The 27,429-nt window shown below is 50.0% G+C and overlaps 1 protein-coding gene and 1 non-coding gene across 2 annotated transcripts in view; one reads left to right on the top strand and one right to left on the bottom strand.

The window, feature by feature from the left end:
* Nucleotides 1-14,474: 14,474 nt before the first annotated feature.
* LOC111723467 lies at nucleotides 14,475-14,581 on the top strand. Its single transcript, XR_002771994.1, has one exon. It is a non-coding gene; the product is annotated as a U6 spliceosomal RNA (small nuclear RNA).
* Nucleotides 14,582-20,993: 6,412 nt separating this feature from the next.
* The window catches only part of SKOR1 (SKI family transcriptional corepressor 1), a 13,209-nt gene continuing 6,773 nt past the window's right edge, over nucleotides 20,994-27,429 (bottom strand). Inside the window, 9 exon segments of the mRNA XM_023510008.1 lie at nucleotides 20,994-21,088; nucleotides 21,564-21,629; nucleotides 22,139-22,213; nucleotides 22,472-22,546; nucleotides 23,863-23,934; nucleotides 24,404-24,511; nucleotides 25,411-25,501; nucleotides 26,555-26,682; nucleotides 26,797-27,105. Coding sequence (XP_023365776.1) covers nucleotides 20,994-21,088; nucleotides 21,564-21,629; nucleotides 22,139-22,213; nucleotides 22,472-22,546; nucleotides 23,863-23,934; nucleotides 24,404-24,511; nucleotides 25,411-25,501; nucleotides 26,555-26,682; nucleotides 26,797-27,105 — 1,019 coding nt within the window.

The following is a 27,429-nucleotide window of genomic DNA, read 5'->3' as shown; positions in this document are numbered from 1 at the left end:
CCGCTAAGTTTTCTGAATGATTTTGAGTCTTTGTCCTTTTCTATGACTCAGCTTTTAAATTGGTAAGTTGGAAAATGGCAAATTAAGGAAGTTTGGTCTGATGTCATCTTTATTTTTTTTTTTTAAGAGACAGAGTCTCACCCTGTCACCCTCAGTAGAGTGCTGTGACATCACAGCTCACAGCAATCTCCAGCTCTTGGGTTTAGGTGATTCTCTTGCCTCAGCCTCCCGAATAGCTGGGACTATAGATGCCTAACACAATGCCTGGCTGTTTTTGTTGTTGTTGCATTTTGGCCAGGGCTGGGTTCAAACCCACCATCCTTGGTATATGAGGCCAGTGCCCTACTCACTGAGCCACAGGCGCCACCCATCTGATGTCATCTTAACTCTGAAATCCAGCTTGGCGCCTGTGGCTCAGTGGCTAGGGCACCAGCCACATACACCGGAACTGGTGGGTTCTAATCCAGCCCAGACCAGCTAAACAACAATGATAACTACAACCAAAAAACAGCTGGGCTCTGTGGTGGGTACCTGTAGTCCCAGCTACTTGGGAGGCTAAGGCAAGGGAATTACTTAAGCCCAAGAGTTTGAGGTTGCTGTGATATCACAGCACTCTACTTAGAGTGACATAGTGAGACTCTGTCTCAAAAAAAAACAACTCTGATGGGTGGCGCCTGCAGCTCAAGGGGTAGGACACTGGCCCCATATGCCGGGGGTGGTGGGGTCAAACCCAGCCCCAGCCAAAAACTGCAAAACAAAAAAAACCCTCTGAAATCCTATTATCCATGGTGTGTGTGTGTGTGTGTGTGTGTGTGTGTGTGTATGCATACATACATGCACAGGGTATCCATAAAGTTCATGTGCAATTTATTATGTTAAACTATTTTAAATTGCACATGAACTTTATCTCCACCCTGTATATATATAAATATCTAATCGATATTTATATATATAATGCGTCTATTAACCATCAGGTGGTAGGAGTACAGCAATGAACAAAGGCTGGTCTTTTGCCCTGGAGAGTTGCTTGCAGGTGGAGGGAGGTGGCAGGGAAGGCAAGAAAGCAAAAAACTAACTAATCCAAGGCAGGAAGAGATCAGCACTAAATATGAATGTGGAGCAGGACGAGCAGGGAGGAGGAAACAAGGCTGAGGGAGGAATGCGAGAAAGCTTTCTGGTGAATTTGCAGGGGCTCGCTCTAGGCCCATTACAGTAAACTATAAACAGAAGAAATGGCTGTGAGCATTCAGAGTCTAGGTCATGCAGGGGCAGCTGAGCCACTTGGATAGAAAGACTCCTCCCCCTGGGGCTTGCTAAGAGGGCAGATGAAATAGGTCACAGTGGGTCCAGGAGAAAGCAGGGGCCCAGAAGGGGTGTCATCATGCAGGAGATCCCAGCCTTGAAGACTTCAAGCCTTCTGAGAGGTGAAGAAATGTTGCCAGTGATCAGAGGGACAAGTTATGGTCACTTTTCAGCCCCAGGTTGGAGACAGCAATAAAAGGAGCTGATTGATTCCAGACCCAGGAAATGTGAGTGACAGGGGGGTCTCAGATAAAAGTGGGAGGGGAGAGTAGAGCATTTATTGAGTGCTTCCAGATGTCAGGAGCTGGCAAATATGCAGAACTCTGCATATATATATATATATATATTTTTTTTTTTAGAGACAGAGTCTCACTTTATTGCCCTTGGTAGAGTACAGTGGCATCATAGCTCACAGCAACCTACAACCCCTGGGCTTAGGCAATTCTCTTGCCTCAGTAACCCAAATAGCTGGGACTACAGGTGCCCACCACAACGCCTGGCTATTTTTTGTTGCAGTTTGGCCAGGGCTGAGTTTGAACCCGCCACCCTCGGTATATGGGGCCAGCACCCTCCCCACTGAGCCACAGGTGCCGCCCAACTCTGCCAATATTTACTGAGCACCTGCTATGTGGCAGACATTGTTTTAGGCACTAGGCACTGGGAATACAGTGGTGAACAAAATAAAAATCCTGCTTCTCATGCACAAGTAAAGAAATATTGGCGATAATTTCAGTGAATACTTATCACCAGTTTTTAGTACTATGAAGAAAAATAAAAGGAAAAAGAATGAAAGGAGATGCTATTTTCAAGAGGTGGTCAGGGAAGGCTTCCTGGAGGAGGTAATATTTAATCAGAGACCTGAATTAGCAAGAGAAAGAGTCTTACAACATTTAGTAAGGAGTGTTTGTCTCCCCCAGGCTAGAGTTAAAAAAACAAATCTCAGAGAAGTGCATTGGCTTTCCCTAGATTAAATTGGCTTTCTCTAGATTACAAAGTTCCTAGGGCTTCTCTAGGTGAGGGTGATGCTCCTGAGAGTCTGGGTTCAGGCAACACACTCAGAGGCAGCACCTGACTCTTAGACCCTCCATCAGCAGTTGCAGGCTCACAGATCCTTAGACCACTTCCCTTGGTACAGGGTCAGCTCACTGGGCTCTTCACTTTATTTCTTCCTCTCCTTGTCATCCTTACTCCCCTTCCTTCCGCCTCCCTCCTCCCCTCTCCCCTTCTCCTTTCTCCCTCAAACTCCTTCTGTCTTCTGTTTACAACAGTTTATCATAAATAAATACTGAAAATTGTCTAATACATAAAGGTTCAGTTTAATGAATAATTGTAGGGAAAACACCTGGGTAACAGAACCCAGGTGAAGAAATAGAGTATTGCCACCCCCTCCAGAAGCCTTCGTGCGTCCCCTCCCATTTTCTTTTTTTTTTTTTTTTTTTTGCAGTTTTTGGCCAGGGCTGGGTTTGAACCCACCACCTCCAGCATATGGGGCCGGCACCCTACTCCTTTTGAGCCACAGGCGCCGCCCCCCTCCCATTTTCTTGTCATTATGGAAACCTCCTCCTTGCTATCATGTTACAGTCCTACATGTGTCACTAAATCAAATAGTTTATTTTGCCTAATTTGAATTTTATATAAACGGTATAATTCTGCATCTATTATTTGTGTCTTACTTCTTTCCCTCAGCATCATATTTATAAGAATTATCTGTGTTGCTGGCGTTATTAGTCTGCTAAATCTGCCCTAACAAAGTCCTATCAACTGGGTGGCTTAAAGCGCAGAAATTATTTTCTCACAGTTCTGGGAAGGCTGAAATGGAGGTGCTGACTGGGTTGGTTCCTCCTGAGGTCTCTCCATGGCTTGTCTGTGACTGTCCTCTCCACGCCATCATGTGGCCTTCCCTCTGTGCGTGTCTGTGTCCAGATTTCTTTTTTTTTTTTTTTATTAAGACAGAGTCTCACTGTGCTGCCTTCGGTAGAGTGCCATGACCTCACAGCTCACAGCAACCTCCAACTCTTGGGCTTAAGCGATTCTCTTGCCTCACCCTCCAGAGTAGCTGGGACTACAGGTGCCTGACACAACACCTAGCTCTTTTTTGTTGCAGTTGTCACTGATGTTTTAGCTGGCCAGGGCCGGGTTCAAACCTGCCACCCTTGGTATATAGGGCCAGCGTCCTATCCCTGAACCACAGGCACCACCCTCCAGATTTCCTCTTCTAATAAGGACACCAGTCATGCTGAATTAGGGCCCATCCTTATGAACTCATTTTGACTTAATTACCTCTGTAAAGACCCTGTCTCTAAATATGGTTACACTCTTAAGTACAGGGGGGTTTGGACTTTAACACAGAAATATGGGGGTGGAGACATGGGCAGGGGTGGGGCTGAGACACTATTTAGTCCATGACACTGAATATAACCAAGTAAAGTGGTCTAAGGATCTGTGAGCCTGCAACTGCTGATGGAGGGTCCATTTACTTTCTTTTCTTTTTTTTTTTTTTTGAGACAGAGCCTCAAGCTGTGGCCCTGGGTAGAGTGCTGTGACATCACAGCTCACAGCAACCTCCAACTCCTGGGCTCCAGCAAGTATTCTGCCTCCGCCTCCCAAGTAGCTGGGACTACAGGTGCCTACCACAATGCCTGGTTATTTTTTGGTGGTCCATTCACTTTCATTACCACATAGTATTCTACTGCATGAAGGTACCACAATGTGTTATGCCCGAAATTCTCCCAAAAGACCCCCACAGGGAGTCCACAGACACACTCCAATGTAAAAAGCACGAGATGAGTTTATTTCAGACCGGTCTGGACCCGCCCAGCATGCAAGCCTGGGACGAGCCCCGAACTCGGGGTGAAGGCAGTTTTTATGGGGTACAGAAAGCAAGAGGGGTAGGGTCGGATACGAGTACACTTTTCATTGGTGGTTGGTGATTCCATTAGTAAAGGAGGAAGTGAAGGAGGATTTGCATTGGTGGCTGATGATTTCACTAGTAAAGGTGAATTTGGATTGGTACAGGTGAGGGGTGGGGGGTCCCTTAACTGGGGGCTAGAGTTGGTGTAACCTGGTTACCTGTATTTCAAGGTAATAGAAACTTACTGTTTATTGCAGTAAGGTGACATAGTTAACAAGGAATTGGGGGCTTATTGCTCTATTGCCCAAGGTAGCACTATATGGTTGAGCAACTCGGAAAGGAATGAGAACGGTTGTAGGGTGGGCCCTGCAGATATGGTTGAGCAACTAGGAATGGAATGGGGAGGGCTGCAGGGTGGGCCCTGCAGGCCAGGGGCCCAGGAACAGAACTTATGTGAATAACAAAATGGAGTTGATCTGGTCCTCACAAATGCATTGTCCATTTTCTCATTGATGGGCATTTGAATTATTTCCAGTTGGGGATCATAACAAACAACACTGCCTCACACATACTTTTACCAGTAACTTGGTGTGCAGGCAGAACGGGGACCAAAGACCCCATTCTTGGGAGGGAAGGGTACCCCCTGAAAAAGGGAAAATTAAAAAGCTGAAGGAGTCAGAACAAAGAAAAGTCAGCTAATTTACCTTTAAGCTAGCCATTGCTAAATTTCTTATCTGGACAAGTTTCTGGCCTTTCCTGAAACTCTGGCCTATTGGGGATACAGCTTACACAAATATCCCTGCTGAGTCTGTGAACACTCTGAGGAAGATAATGGCCATAAGAGAGATTATGGCAAAGCCTAGAAAAGATACATCTTCTAGGTCATTTCCTGCCCATTAAATAGACAAAGCAGATACTCATTGTGGAGATTTGCATTTAACTGGGACAAGGACCAAGGAAGGGAACAGCTTGAGCCCTGAGATATGGGCAGGAGGGCTTACATCCCTTATTGCAGAGGAAAATCCTCTGTGGTGGTGACGAGAAGAAAATGCCTCTCTCCCACCAATTCCTCAGAGGAGATTAACACCAATGGCGTTTTACTCCACAGTGAACTAGCGGAGCTTAACACCTCCCGAGGAATCTGTGTGTGTGACTCCAGACAGGAGGCTCCCCCCACACAAGGCCCAAGTTTCAGATTCCTCAAAACTGCTCAAATCCTTAAAGTTAATAATAATAATAGGAGCTGATATTCTCACTCAGAGAAACTGCTGGTTTCTTTGTTTCCTCCCTCAATTTACCACTTGGGCAAAGAAATTTGAATAAAAGCTGAGTGGAACAGAGACTCGGGGCCACTTGCTGGAACACACAAACGGGTGGTGGTCCCCTGAGCTCCCACATTTGAAAATTCTATTCTGTGTCTCCTGTCCCTTTCTTTCTTTCTTTCTTTCTTTTTTTGTAGAGACAGAGTCTCACTTTATTGTCCTTGGTAGAGTGCCACAGCATCACAGCTCACAGCAACCTCCAGCTCCTGGGCCTAGGCAATTCTCCTGCCTCACCATCCCAAGTAACTAGGACTACAGGTGCCCAACACAATGCCTGGCTATTTTTTTGTTGTAGTTATCTGTGTTGCTTGGCAGGCCTGGACTGGATTTGGACCCACTAGCCCTGGTGACCAGCACGCTAGCTGCTGAACTACAGGCACCAAGCCCACACTGAAAATTCTTAATAACTTGAATCTCAGACAGCAAGAATTAGAGGTTTCATCCTGTCCTTCCGGAAAGTCCTTGGGCTTCTTCTGTAAACATTCCAGCTCTTCCTCCAGCTCCTTACCTCCACGTTCAGATAGAGACTTACTCCATAATTACTGTCCCTTCTTCTCTGACCTGCTCCTGTGCTGCCCTCACAGGACTTCAATAATTAAGTAACATGCAGAATGTCTGGCATGGTCCCTGAACTCTGTATGCTATTAGTATAATGTTACTTCCCTTCCCCTTCTTGATGCTATGCAAAAAGGAAGAGCCATAGCTAATAGTAATATGCACCGAATGCTAAGTGAGAGGGTCATGGGAGGCCAGGAGTTTGAGACCCTATCTCTTTTTGGGGGGAGACTGAGTCTCACTCAGTTGCCTTGGTAGAGTGCCATGACATTGCAGTTCATAGCAACCTCAAACTCTTGGGCTCAAGTCACCTGGGTAGTGGGGACAACAGGCGCCTGCCACAGTGCCTGGCTAGTTTTTTTAAGACAGGGTCTTGCTCTTGCTCAGGTTGGTCTTGAACTCCTGAGCTCAAGCAAGCCACCTGTCTCCACCTCTCAGAGTGCTAGGATTATAGTCGTGACTCATCATGCCCGGCTTGAGCCACCACGGCTGGCTGAGACCCTGTCTCCTAAAACAAAAACAAGAAAAAAAGAAAAGAAAACAATGCTGCCTGAGTGTCAGGTGGTATGCCAACTTACTGGTTTTATTTAGATCAGTAACATGGCCCCCTTGACTTTTCCACCTTCCTCGTCCCCAATGCCTGGAACTTGGAGTTCCAGTGGGCATCCTGGACTGTGAGTTGTTGCCCTGAAGGATTTAAGAGCCTAGATGTCTGACACGGTGGAACCATCAGACAAGACCTTGAAAGACAACCTGTATCAGGCAAAATAAAAATAAAGGCCAGGCATGGTGGCTCACAACTGTAATCCTGGTACTCTGGGAGGCCAAGGTGGGAGGATTGCTTGAGCTCAGGAGTTCAAGACCAGCCTGAGCAAGAGAAAGATCCTGTCTCTACTACAAACAGGAAAAATTAGCCAGGCATAATGGCCGGTGCCTGCAGCCCCAGCTACTCAAGAGGCTGAAGCAAGAGGACCTCTTGAGCCCAAGAGTTTGAAGTGCTCTGAGCCATGATGGCATGGCACTCCAGCCTGGGTTGCAGAGTGAGACTCTATCTCAAAAAAAAAAAAAAAAAAGAGAGAGAGAGAGATTTTAAAACTTTTATTATCTTAAAGCCACTGTTACTTGGTTTTCTATTATGTGAGATATAACTGAATCCTGATACTCATAGAAATTTCATGTTTACAGTTAATTATAAACATATGCTTGCTTGAGCTAGGTTTCCCCCACCTCATTAAAATCATTTTTGCTGGTCAGTAAATGATAATATACTTTAATCTCCACATTAGAATTTACATTTTTCAAACAGCTTTTTGGGTATTTTCATGCTGATGTAATTGAGGCACGGGGTCTTAAGTAGCTAAGAAATTAGTGTTCCCTGATATAGAAAGTATCCTTGTTCCTTATACAAGTAAAAGGTTATCTTGTTTACGAAAGCTACACAAAAGTATATGTCAGCATACTCAGGAGGTGATACATTCATTCTTCTGGATTTGAATTGGCTGCAAGTATTCAGAGAACTTCTTGAGTAAGTGAGCCAGGCTGTGTGTTAACCTGATGAAGGTGGAATTCTCAAGACGTGGTCCCTACCCTCCACCACTGGAATGTGATAAAGACACAAGTCATGTACTGTCAGATAGCAGATTGATGTGTTTGATTGCAACCTGTGGGTCGCAACCTACAGGAACTATATTAAAGGGCTGCGGCACTGGGGTACAGCATCTTATTAAAATAAGGAGTGGTGCACACATACACACACACACACACACGCACACAACACATACAACTAATGAGGAGGTTGAGGAGCTTAGAAGAGGTAATGTGATGTAGGAGCAAACATTATTGACTGATTTAAGGCCTTAGATGATTCCCTTAATTTTTCTGAGCCTCAGTTTCTTCATCTCAGAAATGGTGGTTACTAGGCCAGGCGTGGTGACTCACTCCTATAATCCTAGCGCTCTGGGAGGCCGAGGCAGGGTGATCACGTGAACTTCTGAGTTCCAGACCAGCCTGAGCCAGAGTGAGACTCTGTCCCTACTAAAAATGTAAAACTGAGGCATGAGGATCACTTGAGCCCAAGAGTTTGAGGTTGCTGTGAGCTGTGACGCCACAGCATTCTACCAAGGGCGACAAAGTGAGACTCTGTCTCAAAAACAAAAAAAAAAAAAAAGAAGGAAAGAAAGAAATGGTGGTTCCTAACATATAAGCATTGTGAGGATTAAATAGGAAAATGCACATAAAATGGCTGGCTTAAAGGAAGCACCTAGTACATGTTAAATAAAGTGGGTTTGTTTTTGTTTTTAAGTTGGCAATAGGCTGATTTGGGGCAAAGATGAGCAGTCTGTCACTTCAGCAGAAGGCTTTACTCCAAGCCACTCAGGTCATCCCCAGCCGGCCTCAGAAGGAGCTACCGTAGGCCCTGATGCCCTGCCCTGGGGTTGGTCCCAGGGTCCCTCAGCTCCGCATCACCAAAGCCCAGAAGTCCTTCCAAGAGTTAAGTACCAGTTAAGTTCCAGTTTTTATTTACAGATCTTAATTTCTGTACATTTATTTTGGGAATTACGGTTGTGGCTTAAGCTACTTTAAGACATTATAAGTTGAAGTCTTTCCTTCACTTGGCTGCTGAAGTTTAAATCAGTCTAATTATTTCATATGGCATCTCCTATAATAGTTTCATAATTTCTAGTATATTAAGCACTTAATATGTTGTGTCATTTGAAATCACATATTAAATTCAGCAAAGTACATTTTAATGAGAGTTAAGTGGTGTGAAAATATTAATACAACGTGATGGTTCATCTTGGTGCTCTGATTTTGTAGGTCTGTTTCTGATGCACAAAGGCCTCACTCATCAGGTAAGGGAAACATTTAACTGCCTGGGACTCAACTGGGTGTCTGACAATAAGATATTCCTGTCTTTTGTTGTAGAGCAATTTACAATGCAATTTCTCATGGGGCCTCACAACCCTGCAGGGCAAGTAGGAAAGTCATCACTTCCAGTTATGAAATGAGGAAACTGAGGCTCAGCAGTCGACTGAGATCGCCTGAAAGAGACTGGAGATCCAGGTTGTCAGGGAACTTGCTGGGACCTTCTTGGCTGAAAGCCATTGCAGTTTTTTTCCCTGTCCCATAGCTGCTGTCACTGTAACCTTGGGAGTGAGTGATGTCTGCTCTCTAGCTCAGGCATCCTCAAACTACGGCCCGTGGCCCACATGCAGCCCGCCTAGGACATTTATTCAGCCCGTCAGGTGTTTTTGCTGCCACTGCCTGTCCTGCTTAGCAGCTGACTCGTCCCAGGGCCCACAGTCCAGCCCTCCAACGGTCTGAGGGACAGTGAACTGGCACCCTGTTTAAAAAGTTTGAGGACCCCTGCTAGCTCAACGAGGATTTGGAAGAGGTGTGACACTTCTTCCTGCCCCTGCAAACCAACGCAGGGAAACTGCAACAGACCCAGAGAAAAGCTGACAGACTCTGTACCCAGACTTGGCAATTCCTTTCTACACCTTCTTCCAGAGTGTACCCTCCACATCCTAACCCTAATCATCTGTGCTCTTAGAACAGCTTGGGATTGCCAGAGAAAAGAGTGTTGATGAACGGATCGCAAGAAACTCTTAATAGAGCCACAGCTGAAAATAATGATTCACCAATGATCGGATTTAAGGCAACAGCAAGAGGTTCTTTGGAGACTGCTTCCCAGAACTCAAATTATACTCCCATATTCCATCTAGGTGTCAAGTTAGCCCTTGGAGTAATCAGATCCAAAAGCAAACTCCTGCATTGTCACTGATGAGCTGTGTCCTTAGACAGGTCACTTAACCTCTGCAGGCCTAGGTCTCCCCCATCGTTTAAAAATATAGGAATAATACATGCCCCTGTCCTTTTCTTGAATGAAAGGGAATACCAGAAGATCCTATGTTGGTCCTTTTTTTTTTTTTTTTTTGAGACAGAGCCTCAAGCTGTCACCCTGGGTAAGTGCAATGGCAGCACAGTTTACAGCAACCTCCAACTCCTGGGCTCAAGTGATTCTCCTGCCTCCACCTCCCAAGTAGCTGGGACTACAGGCACCCACCACAATTCCTGGGTTTTTTTGGTTGCAGCCATCATTGTTGTTTGGCAGCCCGGGCTGGATTCGAACTTGCTGATGCCTTAACCACTTGAGCCACAGGTGCTGAGCCCGCTGAGATGGTCTTAAAGGGCAGGAGTCATACTAAACTGAATCGGCAGGTGTTGGCTAGTCTATGAGGTATCCCTTCCTAACAGCACAGTGCATTTTAAGTAGGGCCTTCAGTTACTCAAATCCAAAGGATTAGGCTCGGCGCCTGTGGCTCAAGCAGCTAAAGCGCCAGCCACATACACCTAAGGTGGCGGGTTCGAATCCCCAGCCCGGGCCAGCCAAACAACAATGATGGCAGCAACCAAAAAATGGCCAGGTGTTGTGGCAGGCGCCTGTAGTCTCAGCTACTTGGGAGGCAGAGGCAGGAGACTCGCTTGAGCCCAGGAGTTGGAGGTTGCTGTGAGCTGTGATGCCATGGCACTCTACCCAGGGGGATAGATGAGGCTCCATCTCAAAAAAAAAAAAAAAAATCCAAAGGATTAAAGACATCTGGGTGAAAATAGCACTTGCAGTAGCTAAAAAAAAAACAAACATTAGGGATACCTCCCTATCATGCTGTTTTCACTTAAAAAAAAATTCCATCCAGACAGTTGCAAAATTAAAGCAAGGAGAGAGGAGAGTGGGGAAGTTGGTATATGAATATTTTTATACCTATCATGTACTTGCCAGATGCCCATGGACTGTCTTAAACACTTCACATGAAACAGCTCATCTAATGTTCTAGGCCCTAGAATCTAGGATCTTTCACACCCAATCCTGCACTTAATTTTCATACAGCCCTGCAAAGCAGGCAGCAGATTCACCATCCTACAGGTAAGGAAACAATCAGGTATTTAAGTTCTAGGCACAAATATGAAATCTGGGAGATAGTAAAAGGTGTGGTCTGGGCTGTGCTTCACCCCCTTTCCCCTAGGCTTCCAAATCCCAGCTGGGGATGGGGCAGGACTAGTGGGCTCCACAGAGGCTGGGCACTTGGGGAGCATTAGAACTGATCTAACCACAGCAGGGGCTAAGCCCACAGGGCACTGCTAGATTTAGGAAGTAGTGGGGCATCCCTCTGAGAGGCCAGCTGGCTGTGGTTGACCCTGCCTCCCCTAGACCTTCTCTAAGCAGCAGGCACACAACTCTTTTTGACTGCTCCAGCCCCTCCCTGCCTAACTTTGGAAAAACTCATTCACACTGCTATGTATTAGGTGGGAGAGTGTCCTTCAAAAGAGATTGTTAGAAGAACAGGCCTTAACTGAGAGCATGAGAGGCTCAAAGAAATTTCTGGCAGCCTGGGGGAGTGGGTCCCCCCCACCCCCGACTCAGGTCTCCTCCAGGCATGCCATGCTCTGGGTCTGGGGCCTCTGGAGCTTCTCGATCAAGCCTGTGAATTGTCCCTATGCCATCATCCCGAGGCCACACCTCCTGAAGTCACTAATGCTGTTCCTGAGCATAGAAAAGGCCATAGCTACTGCTTCTCATGTCCCTGCTGCTTTCTCCCTCTGGTGAGGCTTATGAGAGTCCTGGTCCTTCCTGCTTCACAGGAAATGATATATGAAAACAAACAACACTCTCTGGCTGTAAGGGAAACACCATAACTTTGGACAATCCTAAGATGTCACACCTTTATTGACATTTTTCCCCATATGAAACAGCCCATTTTCTTCATTGTTCAAAGTCAAATTAAAGCTGGCTCTACCCTTTCCCACTGAGGGTGATGGGAAATACCACCTCAGACAGGATTGAGGACCCCCTTCTCGTTTCTTGGGGATTCTGCAGCCCAGGATAGGATATTCAGGGAAAATTAGTCCGGAGCCAGTTCTGCTGTCTGCCGAGTAGAGAGAGGAGCTGCAGCTCCTGGACTGCTCACCAGGCCATTCTCTCTGGCTCCCACATGCTCTGCCTCGCCCTAACTGCCTATCCCCACAAGGCTTATGAGGGCACAGAACTTCCCAGAGGTAAAACCCCCTCACTGATTCTCTAAGCTGTTCCCCTCTCCGCCACCTTCTTGCCACATCAATCTGTCCCTTCCTTTCCTTCCCCTTCCCATTCCTCCACTTTGGCTTCAGGGTTTAGAGATAAGTGTCAGCAGGTCCCAGATAGAGGTCCATGACAGGGACCTGGGGGGCTTTCATGCCTCAGGGATGACCAGTTGGCCTCACCCTTCTAAGACAGAAAACAAAAATAGTGTTGGATTTTTGCATGTTGATAATTACATTCTCAAAAACAAACTCTTGAGCTACTCCGTTACAAGAATCACAGCATGTCACAGCTGAAAAAAATGTCAAAGATCATTTCTAGGGTAGTCTTTTCTCACTTTACAGAAGATAAAACAGGACCAGAGAGATAAGTCCAGGGGGTTGGCTGAGGTCACAAAGACCTTGCCCAAAGAATGGAACTAGAACTCAGATCCTTCTTCTCTGCATGACAATAGCTTGACAAGAAAAAAACAAACAAATCCACCTCTGGCTCAGAAATGGTGAGCAATAACCAGGTCTGTCTCCTGCGGGTTTCCACAGTAAGGCAGTTATGAACCGAGGAGCCATATGTCATAGGACACCTTTGGGCATTGACTGTGTCGAAGAGGCGCGCCTTTAAATAAAGGAATAAAACGTAGATACTAATTGAAGATTAGCATCATCTCCCATCAATGTTAATACGCTTTTTGGTTATTTGCAATTCCCTTTTCTAAGTCTGAGGGAAATATCACTGCCCAAATTAGCTCTTTTCGCTCAATAAAGGCCCTATTAGCATTCTGAAGTTTGCGTTTGCTTACTGCTTATTTAGAGAGGTCAGATGAGAAGTCCTGCAGCCTGAGCCTGATCTCCATTCCACTAAAGACCAGGTGGGAGGGGGACAACTCAAGCAGCCAAGGGCTAGGCCCGGCACTCCCTGGTGGTGGCAGCTAGGCGGGCCCCTCCCTTCTTATAGTTCTGAGCCAGAGCGCTGCCATGAGTGGCAACTACCTCCACAAGGGCCCACCCCGAAGGATAAGCCCCAGCGTGTGACACCCACTGCGTTGGCTGCAAGACCTTTTTTTTTAGCCGGAAACTCTCTGTCTCCTTCCTCTAGGGACTGCCATGTGTCACCATGTGACAGATGAACTGTCACCTCCTCTTCTGCCCCAGTGAAGTGGCCCTCGGCTCCCACTATCTGCCATGCTTTCGCAACACAGTTCAACATCAAGAAGCCTCTTCCATGCTTGCCTGACTCCCCTGCTGGAACTGAAGCTCCATGACCACAGCAACCCCACCACTCCTTCACGCCTGCAGCCCCCTGCGACATCACAGGCGCTCAGTATTTGCTGAAGGAATGAAGGCAGGCAGGAATGAGCTGGCCTGGGCCTTGGGGGTCAGGTCTACCAGTGAAAGGGCAGGATGTACTGTGGTGCTGTATCTTTTCTCCCAGTTCTGTGTAAAAGAAAAGATCAATCTTTGGAATCAGACTTGCACCTAACTTCTTCAGCAGGATCCTTTCAGGCTGATGGTTTAACCTCCCAAAGCCTCTGTTTTCTAACCTGCAAATTAGGGGAAATGACACCAATTAGGTTAAGTGCCTGGCCTTTGTGTTTGATCAAGGGCGGTGACCTTTCTCATCCCACTACATCCAACCACTGTCCTGAGTCACACTCCTGAAAGTTTGGGTTCCAAAGGGGACACCCTCCCTCCGGTCTAGTGCAGGGAGCTGGTTCCGAGAACCCTAGGGAAGCTGGCACCCACCCTCCCCAATAACCCCGAGCCAGGGCCCTGGCCGGCCCCTTCAGGTTCCCAGTGGGTGGCCGCAGGCTGTTTAGGGTCGCGCCCCGGGAGCCGGGAAGAGCGGAACCAGCGGCTCGCATCTTCTTTAGGGACCCGGATCGAACTCCCATGGGAACCTCAGGGGCGCTACGTCTCCTAGTTCTAAAAATGCTTTAGTACCGCTCACAGGACCCCAGCAGTTTAGGGGCCACGCTGCAGCCGCACTCCCCCGCCGCGCAGCGTTAGAGGACGAGATCCAGGCGGCTCGATCCTTCCGCACCTCGGAGATAAGCGCGGAGACGCGCAAGCAGCGCGTACCACGTGACAGAGCGTGACCAGGCGCGCCGCCTGGGAGGCGCGCAAGGAGGTCGGGCGGAAAGCGGGCCCATTTCCCATGGTCCCTCTAATTTGCATATAAGATGTAAGAAATTAGAAATGCCATTAGATTTAACTTAGCCATAGAAATACAGATATGAGTATAGAATGTGGAGAACTAAATGTAATAATTTGTAAGTATTTTTGAGCTTTGTAGAGGCCACAATTTACTCACCATGACTAAAAAAGATTTCATATTCTGAGCCTTATATATCTTCTGGATAAAGCTGTAGTTTGTGCTCGCTTCGGCAGCACATATACTAAAATTGGAACGATACAGAGAAGATTAGCATGGCCCCTGCGCAAGGATGACACGCAAATTCGTGAAGCGTTCCATATTTTTGCACCAGTGCACACTTTGAACGTAGTACTCTTTTCACCTACTGATTCTATCTTTTGTTTAACACAAAGAAACAGTAGTCCGGAGAGATAGAATAAAAGAAGGCACGGCGTAAGCAAATTAGTCTCTGCAGTGCTCGACTTTACATTCGGTGCTAGGCTCAAGTTTGCGATCTTTTTTCCTTCTTGCCCTGCTTCCCTCCACGGTATCCCAAGTACCTTACACTTAAGAAAAATGTCTCTTTTCAAAGTAGATCTATTTCAGGTCCCATTTCAGGATCTATTTCATAACAGAACCTAATGCAACAATAAACACATTAGGTTCTTGTAATAGGACTGACTCCTCTGAATCTTAAAAACTAATAATAATTAATAATAATGCCCACAACTTATTATCTACCATGTATCAAGGGCTTCACCAATATTTCTTTGCATCATTTCGGACAACCCTGCCCTATGAATAATCCCGTTACCATTTCACAGGAGTCTCTAAAAGGTAAAGCAACCTGGACAAGATCCTGTACTTAAGTGGGTGAAGCAAGGCCTAATAAGGCTTCTAAAGGCACAGACCCTGAAAAGATTGGGACCTGTCCCGAGAAATTCAACTGAAAAAACATAGTCCTAATTAGTAAGGTGGGTGTGGAGGAGGAAGTCGATGTTGTTAGCAGTATCAATTTCTTCCCAAAAGAAAAATGGTGCCTCTGCTTTGCTGAGCACACACTTACTCTGTCATGAGGGCTCTGCAGCCACTGAGACCTCCAGTGGCTCCACAGCTACCAACCTCCAGTCTGGTCATCACAGTAGGGCACTCAGTCAGACACTGTGCGGACTCTCCAAGCCATCAGTGAAGCTGCGTTCCATTTGCGACCCATTTCTGTTCCCTTCGGTGAAGGTGAAAATATCATTTCAAGGTAACAGCTTAGAATAGGGGTCTGTGGAACATCTTGTGCCTCTTCTTTGCCTCATGGCATTCAATACAAAGATTTAGAGAATAATCTTTCGTGGTTGGTTTTCTTTTCTTCTCCCAAAGATATCTGGTTCTTCCAGGTGCCAAACAAGAAAAGGACCTTATCTGTCAAGGACAACCTGAAAGATGGAATGTTTTAAGCTTAAGAATGTGGAAGGGGGTGTTATGGAGAATGACATCTGATAGTGAAGGACTTGGCCCAAGAAGAACTGTTCAGAGTGTTTGGTGGGGGGGATGTTATTGTCTGTTTGAGACAGAGTCTCAGTTTTTCACCCTCACAAGAGTGCTATAGCATCATAGCTCACAGCAACCTCAAACTCTTGGGCTCAAGCGATCCTCTTGCCTGAGAGAGAGCTGGGACTATAGTCCCTGCCACAACACCTTATTTTTAGAGGAGGCGTCTCACTCTGGCTCAGGTTGGTCTTGAGCTTAGGCAATGGTGAGCTCAGGCCCACCTCAGCCTCCCACAGTGCTAGGATTACAGGCTGTTCAGAGTGTTTTAAAGAAACTTGTCCAGGAGCAGGAATTAGGGAATTATGGACAATTCCTAGTCCTGGAAAACCCAGACGTCTGGCTGATTTTCTTGGTTTTGCACCAACTTGCTGGGAGAACCTGGGCAAGTCCCTTTGCCCCTTTGGACAGATACAGTGAACAAAAGTGCTGGCATTGTAGGATGCCCTTCCAACTTGGGTGCTTATAAATTCCTATAAGCCTGTCTCCAGAAAGTTCAAGAGTCCAGGCCTGAAAAAGCACTGGTTTGGCTTGGTGCCTGTGGCTCATGTGGCTAAGGTGCCAGCCACATACACCTAAGGTGGCGGGTTTGAATCCAGTCCAGGGGCCAAACAACAATGAGGGCTGCAACCAAAAATAGCCAGGCGTTGTGGCGGGCGCCTGTGGTCCCAGCTACTTGGGAGGCTGAGGCAGGAGACTTGCTTGAGCCCAGGAGTTGGAGGTTCTGTGAGCTGTGATGCTATGGCACTCTACCCAGGGGGACAGCTGAAGGGTCTGTCTCAAAAAAAAAGAAAGAAAGAAAGAAAGAAAGAAAGAAAAAGCACTGGTTTGTCTTCTTTCCTGGGCCCCTAAAAGAACAGAGGGCCACAGACAGGGCCCAATAGGGGGCTTTCCCAAAAACTCCTGTCTCACACCTGGAAAGTGAACTCAGGGTTTTTTTTTGGTTTTTTTGAGACAGAGCCTCAAGCTGTCCCCCTGGGTAGAGTGCCGCAGCATTACAGCTCACAGCAACCTCCAACTCCTGGGCTCTAGCTGGGACTACAGGTGCCCGCCACAACGCCTGACTATTTTTTGGTTGCAGCCGCCATTGTTGTTTGGCGGGTCCGGGCTGGGGATTTGAACCCGCTACCTTAGGTGTAGATGGCTGGTGCCTTAGCCGATTGAGCTATAGGCGCCGAGCCTGAACTCAGGGTTTTAATCTCAGCAGACACCCACGTATTAGCACTTCTTGTGTGCCAGAACTGTTTCCTAGTGCTTTACATGTAGTTACACATTACATGCACAAAGCAGTTCTCTGAAGTAGGTACTATTATTTCCTTCATGTTATAGTTGAGGAAAACAGATTCCATAGATAGATTCCACAACTTGCCCAGTGTCACACAACTAGCTAGTCAATGGCCAAGTAGGACTGAGACCTCAGTAAATCTCTCTACAGAGTTTGTGCTGTTAACCAAACTCTGTGCTGCCTGCGTAGATGGGGAGAAGAGATCGGGCTGTCGAGAGTTAAAGGAAGGAGCGTGCAGATCCAGTTCTGCTTTTGCTGGTGCTCTGAATTCAAGGTTGGAGCCACTTTTTTTGCAAAGGATTCAGGTTGTGCTTTATAGCAGGATAGCTGGAAATGGGTGGACAGGTATGTGCCTGGTGATTGAGGGATGCCCTCTTTGAGACCTAGTTGGAACGGGAAGAAAGTTTTCCTATTCTGACAATTGCTTACCTGACATCTATCCCCAAAACTAATCCTACTGATGAAGGAGCTTCTTTCTGAGCAGTAAGCCTGTGCTTAATTAACCTTATGCAAATGAGCTTAACTGCATCTCAGTGGCTATTATCCTGAGCACCTAGGGATTCCTTCCCTCAGACATTTTCAGCACCTAGAATGTTCATCTGGACATGCGCACCTGCGATGTACTGGGCCCTGGGTTGGAAATCACAAGGGGCAAACCCTCTTGTCAAGGTACTTACAGCCCCCTGGGAAACACACACACGCAACCAAGGACCTTGCTAGCCTCATGAACCAAGTGCAATCAGAACACAGAGGTTGCCTGTGTCCCAGCAGTTGAGGGGTCTTGTAATAGGTTCTTTTGCAGAGCGATGGCCTGGGTTTGCAGAGGAAATGGAGGTGGGGAGCAACTTCCTGGTTTCTCTCAGGTAAGTGAAATACGAAGGAACTTGATGTGGTCTTCACAGCATCTCCAACTTTGTGCAGTCTTTCACCCTGGGTTTGCCGGGCAGGCAGGAATAGACATGCTGGAAAAGAGGTATGTTTACCTTGTCCCCCAAGTCTTGGACTCCAGAGCCAGACTCCCTATAGACACTGCTGGGGCACAGGCATGGGGAACCTGACACCCTGCAAGAACAGTCCGGAGGACATTCTGTGCCCAAATGATCCCCCCTAGCTCCCCAAGCCCCACTTTTTCTCCCTGAGAACCAATGCACCCTAATTTGGGTCTTTGGGCATTGGCTGCAATTCCTAAAATTTGTCGCAAGGTGGCAACAATGTGGCGAGAAATAGACTTTTAAAAAATCCTCGGGTTTTTTTCAAAGCATATTTTCCCTATTAATGTTTCGTTTAACTTAATTAGAATCTGGTAAACTAATTAAAGTAGCTACGAGACCCGCAATCAGCAATAATTCGTATAATTATTGATAATTACATCCATACCAATCGTTTGGTTATTAACATTTCGAGAGGGAACAAACCACTTCTGAAGGGACGTGGTGCCCAAGAGGGTGTTTTTGACTGAGCTTTCTGGGTCGGATCCGCCTACACCTCCAGTCCTCAGAGATCCCGGCCCGGATGGGCGCCCCTTCCTATGTGCTCCAGCTGCCTACGTGATTTTCTCCATTTGGGGGGAGTTTGGGAAGGAAGGACGGAAAGAAACATTTGCCAGGCTCCTTGTTCAGCCGGAGCCAAGGAGTTTCCTTTCTAGGTGGTAATTTTTACGCCCATTCTACAGATGAGGAAAGTGCGGCTCCCAAAGGTGCGGTGGGGAAAGCCGCGTGCCATCTCCATCACACTGCCAAGCCGGGTCCCAGTTCTGCTGGTCCCTAGAGTGCCCTGGGGATGCAAGTCACTTCCTCTCTGGACCTCAATTTCGCCGAGGGTACACAGGAGAACTGATGTGGTTGGTCCCATCTATATGCAAGGGTCCTAGAGGATCCCTGCCTGGAGGTCGTGCGTCCGGAGGCGAAGCCTCACAGTCTGCCCCGCACCCTCACCGCAGCTGTGTCTTTCCCGTCCTCTTTGGGTTTAGCCCTCGGAATATCCCTGTACTTGAGGGATCCCAGCGCAGCAGGCTCTGGGGCTGGCTTCCTGCCTCTGCAGTACAGCAGGTCTCCCGGTCGGCGCCTGTTTGGGGCGGCTCAGGGCGCGCCTCCCATTCGCCGACTCCGCCAGCGGCCCTCCAAGCAATCCCCCCCGAAACTTCCCGGCCCCGAGCTGCTGGCCAGACCCACGCGAGCTCTGGGTGATCCGAGGGCCGAGCCGTCGGGGCTCCCGTTGCGGCCACGGACAGGTGTCGGCGCGCGGCTTCCCTCTCAGAGCTTTTCCACGAGCCACCAGAGCAGGGGCCTAAGTGTTCATATTTTATAGAGGCCGAAATGGAGACCAGGAAAAATTAAGGTCGCGATAGGAACCCTTGCTAGCTGGCCGAAGAGGTGAAATTGGGAGCCCAGGCTGAAGGATTCTGAGTACCGTGCGCTTTCCCACTCCATCCACCAGCATATTCCTCCCCGCCCGCCCCCCCATCCCCCAAAAGTGAGAAAGAGTTCCTCAGTTAACTTCGGCGGTTTTAGCCCAAGGAGCAGGTGCGCTATGGAAACTGGCGGACAGGAGGCCTGCGGCAAGGTGAGGCCTCGCCAAACGCAACCCGGCCGTCCATGCACCTGCGGCCCCTAGACTAAAATGGACTGCAAGCGAACGTGAGGCCAGGCCCCCCTCCTTTTGAACGGCGGCAGAGCAGGCGGGAGGACATCTGTGCACCAGCTCTAAGTCTCGCCTTCCTTTCCAGGCCTGTCCTGCCGAGACCTTTTGTAGGTACTTCACCCTCCACCCTGCCCCCAGGGATCCAGGGTTGGCCCGCGCCAGCTGCAGGGGTAATTCTGGTTGAACCTGGGATTCTGCGCCGGGAGCCCTGACTCTGGGAGCCCTGGAGGTAACTCCCCTGGTGTGACAGACGTAGAAATGGGCACGAATGAACTCTGGGCCCATGCAAGGGCTTGAGGGAAGAACCAGGGACTGAGGTTCTAGGGACCTTTTGCCTAGCCGGGTCGCTAAGGGAGGGTCCTAAACGCGGAGAGGGAGTGTCCTGTGGTGTGTCTGGAGGGGTCAGTGGAGAGGTTGCTGCCCACCTCTGCAGGCGGGATTCTAACCCTGGGAGACTCAGAAGCTGCATAACGGCTCCCACGCCCCACCTGTTGCACAGTCTGCCACTTGCCCCTGTCCCCTAATACCCCCCACTCCGCGCACCCCCATCTCCAAGCCCCAGGGAGTGACAGATTTTTTTTTTATTATTAAAAACAAAAGTCACGGGTACAGGGTGGTCTCCCCAAACAGGCTTCAGGTGGTCGCCAGCTCGTGAGTCAGTTGTTGCTCTTTTAAAGTGCTGTTACATCAAGAGGTTATAACAAAAAATAGATAAAGCAAAATCCAAAGGGGAATGTAAAGTGGGACTGGAAGTAGGTCCAGGAGAAGGAAGCAAAATAACTTATAGCATAAATAAATTAAAGCGAACCTAATGCTGAACCAAGAGACTCACAGTACATTTATATCCATTGCACATAGCCACTTTGTCATTAAGAACGATAGTTTCAGAAGTGGACGGGACTGGGAGAGTAGGCCGGTGCCAGCAAAGTTGCTACATTGTATTCACAATCGGGGTCTGAGGCTGTACACGGGGTGGGGGGCGGGAGGAGGAGTGTCCCCCCTCCCTTTTCTTCTCCCCATTGGTCCACTTAACCCCCAGAGGTCCGATGCCCTGGAGTTCAACCGAGGGGCCAGGCGGTATTTACACTTGGAAACCGAGTCAGGTCTCTGGACTGGGACGCCCGAGAGGGGGCGGGCAAGGCCGGGCCACCCAGAAGGGCGAACGGGCTGGCTGCTGTATTGACATCGGTCACGTCGGAATGGCTTGTTCCTCGCTCTGGGCAGCCGCGGCAGCGGTTATTTACAAGAGGGAGCAGCATGGCTTGAGGGCGCGTGGGCGCGGTCGGGCCGGCCCTAGGGTAACAGCGGGGGCTTGAAGGAGCAGTTGCCAGTGCAGTGGCGGGGCGTCAGCATCTTGCAGGAGAAGTGGTGCAGGGCGTCGTGGGCTTCTGGGGAGAGAGTCGCGCAGGCCATTTTGGGCGCCTCTCTTGCCTCAGCTGCCCCGCAAGGTTTCCCGTTCCCCTCCCTGGCCTCACCCAACCCTTTGGGGACAGAGGTTCGCAACTGAGTGGATCAGGAGGTAGCAGGGTAGGAGAAAAACCCTGGTGATTCAGAATCACTGCTCTAAATAGTCCCATTTTACAGAAGAGGAAACTGAGTCACAGTGAGGGAGGTCGACTTGCCCAAGGCTAGAGTTGGTTCTAGAAGGCGGATTTTCTGATGCCCAGAGCTCCAGGGGCCCTCTCTCCCTACTCCAGCGTTAGAGTAATTTTCCAATTAAAATCAATTCCCACTTCCCTCCTCTCAGCTTCTGATCTATGCAGACCCTGGCCTTTCCCCTCACTCGCCCCTTCATTCCTTCCTTCCTTCCGCGGCACCACCAGCACCCGGCACCCTCCTATCTTTGTTTCCCGGCTTCCGCACCTTTCAATTTCTGCTGGATGGCGTAGCGCGCCTTCCGCTCCTGGTCGAGTTCGTTACACAGGGTATCTGGAAAAGACATGGGAGGGGACCGTCAGGCTACCCAGCCACCCTCTGAATAGCCGGGTCATAGCCAGGCTTCATCCTCTCCCCAGGGCGCAGCCCCTCGCAGAAACAACTCCAGGAACAGGGGGAGGGGGTACTAGGCTCCAAACTGCAGACTGGCGGAGGGAGGAAATGGCCTGGGATGGCGCTTAAAGGCAGACGGATCTAACCAAAATTAAAGCAAACTTAGGCATTACTTCCCAGGTAATTTTACGCCTCGATTTTTAATTTAGAAACCATGGAAATTGCCGCGATAAGAAGTTCAATCACTCCATGTAATGATGCCTGCAAGCCGTTTGCTGGGCTTGCTTGCCATTCTGAGGCTAATCAGAGTATACAAAGGATATTAAATAAAAAAAATAATTGTTAAATTACCTTCAATTTAAATCCAAATGACTGAGCCAACATTGAGGCTCCTGCCAGACGAGAGGCAGTTACGGCCTGTGCACGCGCTCACCTGACTCCCGTCTTACCTCTGACAATTTGCAGCTGTTGCACCATTTCTTCTCGATAAGCCAATTCCCTCTTCATTTGATCCTGAAAATTATCTGTGCAAATTGATTAAGTGAGAGCTGTTATGCGCAGCCTGCTCCCCCAGCTCCACTTCCTCATTCTCCCCCATCTTCACCCCTACTCCACCCCCACCGAGGCATTCGCCACAGGAAACCGCGGAAATGGAGAGTTGCCCGGTTTCTGCAGGATGCCCAGCAATAGCTGCCTGCACTGGGCTACCGAAGTAGGTCCAGGACCCTGGTGGTGGTGGTGGGGAATCTTGGTTCCCAAGTGGGTGGGGCAGGATGGGGTACCTTTGAGACTCTGAAATTCTCGTTCCAGTTTCTTGCGGAGCTCCATTTGCTCCAGGAGCAGTTTTTGCAATTCGTCTGTGAGGGGTGGAGAGTAAAGGGTGGGTGTGATTGAAACTGGAGACATGCAGAAAGCACTCAAGTCCTGGCCTGGCCAATAGCCCTTGGAGAAGAGTTGGGGAGGATGGACCAGTAGGTAGAGGCCCTTGAACTCTGGCTTTTCTATTCGCATCCAAAAGATTTGGGTAAAGAAACAATGATGAGAAAATCAAATTCAGGATGGTGGAATGCATGTTCCACCTCTAAGCACTAACCAGTTTGATAACCACTGTAAGTTTTTCCTAATTCCCTAAACTTAGAGGTTGGCCCACAGAAACTTGATTTCCCACTTCAAATGACAGATCTAATCCTCCCTTTTCAATATAAATCAAAGAGAACCTGATCAAGGCCTTGGACACCCTTCCCAGAAAAATATACATACTCATAACAGCCTACAATTTCAGGATGTCCCCAGACTACCAAATCCATGCTAAGAACCCTCATATAAACCACCAATGATTTTGAAGGTAGCAGCATACTCTGTAAAATCTGTAACTAGAAAGGATGTAAGCCCACCAAAGCTTATCTTCCTCTGCACACCTAGACTGTCCATGGGCTGGGGTGGGGGCAGGGAGCTGAGTGTGGATGGCTCCATTAGGGCTCCCTGGAAGCAGCTCCCCAGGGAATAGGGAAGGGGCAGTGCTGCCCTGATGTGGGGTCATTAGTATCTGGGCCTCCCCCTGGAAAGTCTCTGAAACACAGGTATGGAAGGTGGAAGGGCAAAGTGGGGCTAGGGGCTCCCTTTCTCTGGGCCTTGAGCCATACCCTCCCCCTTGCAGGATGAGCAGCAACATGAGGGTCCCATTCTGCAAATAAACTGCATTTTCACTGCATTCACAGTGGTGGGGTTATACATTATCCCTGGAGAAAAATTTAACTTCTTATATGTTCTAAAAATCAATGTTTCCCTGCAATCTTGCTATTCAGAAGAAGTCCTGTTGTCCATTGAGTTTGGGAGACCCAGATTGTTCACAGGCATCAAGTTCTGAAAATCATTACTCATTTCTCGTTCCCACTGGGCTATTCAGACAAATCCCTTCCTTACAGAACCCAAACTTTGAACACACATCTGAGGGTTTGGTTCAACCCTTCCACCCCTCCCCACAACATACTCACCTCTGTGTCAAGATAATGTATCCAGAAGATTATCTTTTCCCCTCAGTGAAATGAAAACTGATCTTCTCAAGAACCATGTCTTTCCCACACTCATCCCTGGCAGGGATAACAGCCCCTCTATAGGAAGGGCCCATCTCCCTCAAGCATAGTTGTACCCCTTTTCACAGATGTAACCTCACCTCTAGCCAGGTTCTCGATGTCTTTCTCCACCAGCTGAGTTCCTGTGACATCCAGGGTGAGCCCATCTTCGCCTGGGATAAAGGGGAGGTGAAAGGAGTTCTATCCTGGAAGAGACCTTGGGAGGGGAGGAGTGAGAGTCCCAGGAACTGCACCAACTCAGGGACTACTCCAGATCCTCTGCCTTTGGAGGAGACAAGTTACAGGCATCCAGTCCTACTCACCTTCCAAACCATCATTTTAGGGGCTAGGAGAGTGACCCACTGTGGAAAAGTGGGTCCATGGAAGATGGTCTTAGGACAGAAAGTGTCCCTAGGGTTTCCCTTCTTTGAAGGGAAGAGCTTCAAACCCACCAAGGAGGTAGACCCAGGAAACCCGGTCTGCACTCGCCCGCGTTATTTAAATACGCATCTCCTCGCCACGGAAGAAACTAGCGGCCGTTTACTCCTGACTGAAAGCCTTCCTGACAAGCGTGCGGGAACCTGGGCGACCTGGGTCCCTCCTCCCGGTTGCGGGTTGGGTGTGAAGGGTCCGAGGGCTCACCTCGGTCTGTATTTGCAGGACTTGGCTGAGAGATACTCCTTTGGTCTGGATAGGATTTCCTCGTTTCCAAATCTTCGGCGGTCGAGTGATTGTCTTCCTTATCTGGCTCTTAAAGGCAATAAACCGAGTTTCAAGGAGAGGCAAAGAAACCGTGACCCGGATACTGCCAGAGCTGCCGCGGTCGGGGCGCCCGAGCCCTAATTAAAAGCGTCCTGGCCGCCTCTGGTTCCCGGCTGTGCGCCCAGGCGCGTGCCCTGAGGCTTTGGGCCGGGCACCCCTCCCCCGCGCGTGGTCTGCTCATCTCCCGGCTTCACGCCCCCGCCTCAGCCCATAGAAGAGAGCAAGACGAGCCTCCAAGCCCACCAGGGACGTGCGACCTACATCGCACGCAGATACTGGGGCACCGCGAGCGCGCGTGGCCGCCAGGTCTCGCTGAGAACGCAGCCCAGGCAGCGACCTGGGCGGATGGGAGGGTCATCGTCTGGAGCGTGGCTGCCTCGATTTGCGGGGATTTCCGAGGCCCACAACCCCTCCTCTATGAGCAACCCTGTCCCTTGCACAGATGCAGGGAGGCCTCACCTCTCGCCCCCTTGCTTTGGGCCACAACTGCCCCAGTGCCTCTGGGGTACCCATAGTACCGCATTCTCCATCCCGATCAAGCCTGGACACACGGGACCCCCTACCCAAACACACTTGCTGAATAAATGGGAGGACTTGAAGGAGGTTCCAGGCGTGGGTTTTAAAAGGTTTTAACCCAGTGTATGAGGTGTGCTGTAGCATGTGTGTGTGGAAAGGATGGGCTGTTACTTTTTTTAACTAATCAAACGATGGAAGTTGTCGGGATAGTCGCTTGGCTTCCCCTCACCCCCATTATTTTTCTTTCCCCCTTCCTCTTTTTGTGCGTCTCTGTCTTTTCTCTCATTGTTTTCCCTCACAGGCCTTCCTTGGCCCTGGCTCTGTGCCTGTGGTCCCCCATTATAGAGGCCAGCGGCCTCGGCAGGCGTTACCGTGGGCCTCGGGGGTGCAGAGGTAGGAGGCCGTGGGCCCCAGCGCTGCCGCCGCACTCTTCACGTGCTCGTCCCTGTCGGGCGCGTACACCTGCGGCGGCCGAGAAATGACAGGCGATTAGGGGGCCTCTTGGAGGCAACCTGAAGCCACCTAGCCCTGTCCCTAGGTCAACAGGGAAAGCCGAGCGGGTAGTGGAGGTTGAAGTGCCCCAGGTACCGGAGCGCCCAGGGCACGGTGATGTAGGCAGCGCACCTGTGAACCCTTGGAGCCCGCATCGCTGTTGTAGATTCAGGGTAATTATTCGCGCCCTCAGAAAATTACTTGAAACACAAAGCTATTCCAAGCCAAGGGCCATTGAAAGTCTTCCCACACATACACTTGCCACCATTTCGGTGTCCTCCTCCTCCGCCCAGTACCCAATCCCCCGCATAAACGAGGCCTTTTGCATTCGGTTAACGACTCGTCTTTTAATGAACCGAATGGAAATGTACAGGTGTGCGCACCCACTTGCAAAATGGCCAACAATTCCGACTTGCTTCCAACCCCTCAAGCCCCCGCCCTGCCAACTTGAGAACCCCCGTCTTGTTCTGCTCACCGTCCCAACACAGCTTTCCCAAAGGAAACCCTGCGGTTCCCAAACCAGGAGTTCCAAAAGACTCCCAAGAAAACTATGAGCAGAGCTGATGGGAGATTCTGGGGATCCAGTACTTAGGGAGAGGCCCCCTGCTCCTCTCCTTACCCTCTCTTCTTTTTGGAGCTCTGCTCCCCAAATGGGCGCACTCTGGACCTGGCCTCGGGAGTGCTTTTCTCTGGGTCCTTTTCTTACCCCCTCCTTTATTATCCAGAACCCCTCTATTTTTGTCCATCAGCATCTCTGCTCGTCTCCTTCTCATTCCCATCATCAACAACAGAAAAGCACAAGTGTTCCTCTGGCTTGCCAAACCCCCGTCTTCTGAAACCCTCAGCCATGGGTCCCAGAGAGCCCAGCTCCACAGCGCGCCGGAGCCTGGGCCTGCTGCTTAAACACCTACACCGCACAGAACAAAAGTTCCCGTCCTCCGCCCGGCCCCGGCCTGCCCCGCAACAGGGCGGCACAGAGGGGTAAGTGAGAGGCGCCACCGGTGGGGTGGGCGCAGGGCTCACCTTGGCCGGCGCGGGGCCTCCCAGGGGCCCGCAAGGCTCTCGCAGCTCGTAGCCGCCGCTCGGTGGGCTCCTCTCAGGTCTCCGCACCACGTCGTCGGTCGCCAAGTCCCCGAATGCTGACCGGCCAGCTGGGGGTGGCCCGAGGCGGCGCCGGGGACAAGGGCTGCTGCCTCCGTCAGGAGAGTCTGTGGGGCCGTCTGCCCCAGAGGAGGATGCAGACTGGGGTCCAGCGGGCTGGTCACCGTCTGGGCCACCTCCAGTGCTAGGTATGCTGGGCTCCGTCTCATCATGAGCGCCCTCGTCGTCTGGGAAGCGGTTGGATTCCACGTCCACCTCGGGCTCGTCCGCAGTGTCCACGTCGGGAGAGGCAGAATGGTAGCTGGAGCTGCCCTCGCTCAAAAAGTCCGGACTCACGTAGCCGCCGCCGGTCCCGGTGCCCGGTCCCGGCCCACGAGCGGGCCCAGGGCCATACGCTTCGCGGGCGCTGCCATAGAGCTTGGCAATGCTCTCGGCGTCTTTGACTACAGGCCGGAAGGCGGACACGTAGGAGCCTTTGCGTGCGGGTGGCGGCGGGGGCGGTGGCAGCGGGGCCAGGGGCGGTGGCAGCGCCTCATCCGTGCCGTCTTCGTCCAGCGGCCCACGGGACAGAGCGCTAGGGCAGCGCTCTTCCGCGACGAGGCCACCCTCTTTGGATGGCTCAGCACTGTCCAGGGGCTCTGGGCCGCCGCCACCAGCAGCTGCTGCCGCCGCTGCCGCTGCCGCCGCCACAGCAGCCGCCACGGCCTTGGCTTGACTCTGCGCAGCCGGATAGGGAGGCACCGGGAGGCTGCCAGCCGCTGGCCAGAACATGGGAAACGTCGGGTACACAGTGGCGG

Source organism: Otolemur garnettii, unplaced genomic scaffold (assembly GCF_000181295.1).
Source record: "Otolemur garnettii isolate 467f Iridium unplaced genomic scaffold, OtoGar3 scaffold00011, whole genome shotgun sequence".
Lineage (NCBI taxonomy): Eukaryota > Metazoa > Chordata > Mammalia > Primates > Galagidae > Otolemur > Otolemur garnettii.
The sequence above is the reverse complement of the archived record's forward strand: the minus strand, read 5'-3'. Positions and strand labels throughout refer to the sequence as shown.